General features: G+C 35.5%; 1 protein-coding gene across 1 annotated transcript; it reads right to left on the bottom strand.

Moving 5' to 3' along the window:
* Positions 1–743: 743 nt before the first annotated feature.
* On the bottom strand, positions 744–1,262 carry LOC107020295 (F-box protein At5g65850-like). Its single transcript, XM_015220594.1, has one exon. It carries the CDS (start codon positions 1,260–1,262, stop codon positions 744–746), a length of 519 nt encoding a protein of 172 aa, XP_015076080.1.
* Positions 1,263–1,658: the final 396 nt, after the last annotated feature.

Raw genomic sequence — 1,658 nt, 5'->3', positions numbered from 1 at the left:
TTTGATCATAGATGTTCTTGTGGTGATGACTTCCAGGTTTTGGGGAATAATAGATGTTGAATTTTAGAAGTTATTGAATTGGTTTTTATTAATGAGTTTAAGTCTTCCGCATTACATTCTGTTGACATTATATTGAAATGTTAGGATTTAGATTGGTTGGTTCGCTCACATAGGAGGGTAAGTGTGGGTGCCAGTCGCGGCTCGGTTTTGGGTAGTGACAAGATCAAACGGACAAAAATTATCCATATGATCGCGTGCAATAGAGTTCCTCATATGCATCTGGATTCAAAAAGATACTCCCTTAGTAATTGAAAATGGAACCATAACATCAAACTTTTGAGATCAAAAGGATTTAATATAGAGGCACTGCACAGAGAATGTGTTCATGCCGTCCATACATATTCAACATATGGCATTGTATTGTGGAATGCATCTCATTAGTCAATATACTGTTATGATATATTGGAAACTTGGATTTGTGGATTTTAGAGAAGAATCCAAAAAGAAAACGGGAGAGACATTATCATTGGTGTCCCCTGAACTCAGAGTATGATTGTGCAATATGATTGCAAGTTCTCACAATCACAAAAAAAAAATCTCAATTTCGACATATAGATCATCCCAAGGACAAGTAAAAAATTACTCAACGAGAGTCATGTTTTCCATCTTATATTACAATTTGACAATATAAGCTTTGTTCAGCTAATCACATGCCAAAGTGCATACAGAACAAACTAACGCCTCTACATGACTAGTCTTTCTATATAACTATAAATGCCTTTGATATTGGTCTTCTCAGGAAGCTGCTTGATTCCTAATTCTCTCCTAATTTTTGTATTGACATCATAACACGAACATAAAGCAACTGAATATAAGTTAAGCACGAATACAATCTCCGCATCACCGGACATGTAGGATGATGTAGGTCTAGACACTACGTTTTTCCACATTGAAGGAAATCGAATCATATGTCTATGCCATTCTTTTTCCTGAGTCTTCTTGAAAATCCATAAGTCAAAGAATCCATCTATCCAACACCCATGATATATAACCCCTAATTTATCATTCACCTCTAACAACTCGTAAGTAACCACCCAGTGAAATGCATACCACCATGTAATAATTTCGAAATTTTCAGATTTGACATCAATTGCTGCTATAACATGCTCCTGATTGATAACAAACTGATAGATAACTTCGCTAATGCAAACGTTACGCATAGATGCGGAGGAAAAGGAAGAACGCTTTATGTCTCTCTCCATGATTCATTTGTTCCTAAAGTTAAAACTCATTGTTTTCTATACCCTTGTGGTAGTGTTGCCGAGAAAAAAACTTTGTATTTCTTCTCTTGTGGCTCAAAACCTAATGAATACTTATGCCAAGAAATATATTAATTTGAGTAGGGAATAAATCTTACTTCCCTTGTGCTGGGATTGTAAATTGCAGCAAGTCACATAAATGATGGTACCCAAATGCGAAATAAACCATTAACTGAATCCAACAAAGAATTTGAACAACTATAGTGTCCATCATATCTCAATGTTTGAAATAGGGAGGCAGAGATATTTCCATGTTCCTTTTAAACAGTCGTGTAAAAAGCATTACTTTCATGGACAAAGAACTTTGTTCCACCAGAACGGGTCTTAGAACGACAAGTA

Source organism: Solanum pennellii, chromosome 1 (genome assembly GCF_001406875.1).
Source record: "Solanum pennellii chromosome 1, SPENNV200".
NCBI classification, from domain to species: Eukaryota; Viridiplantae; Streptophyta; class Magnoliopsida; order Solanales; family Solanaceae; genus Solanum; species Solanum pennellii.
This window is presented reverse-complemented; position numbering and strand designations above follow the sequence as displayed.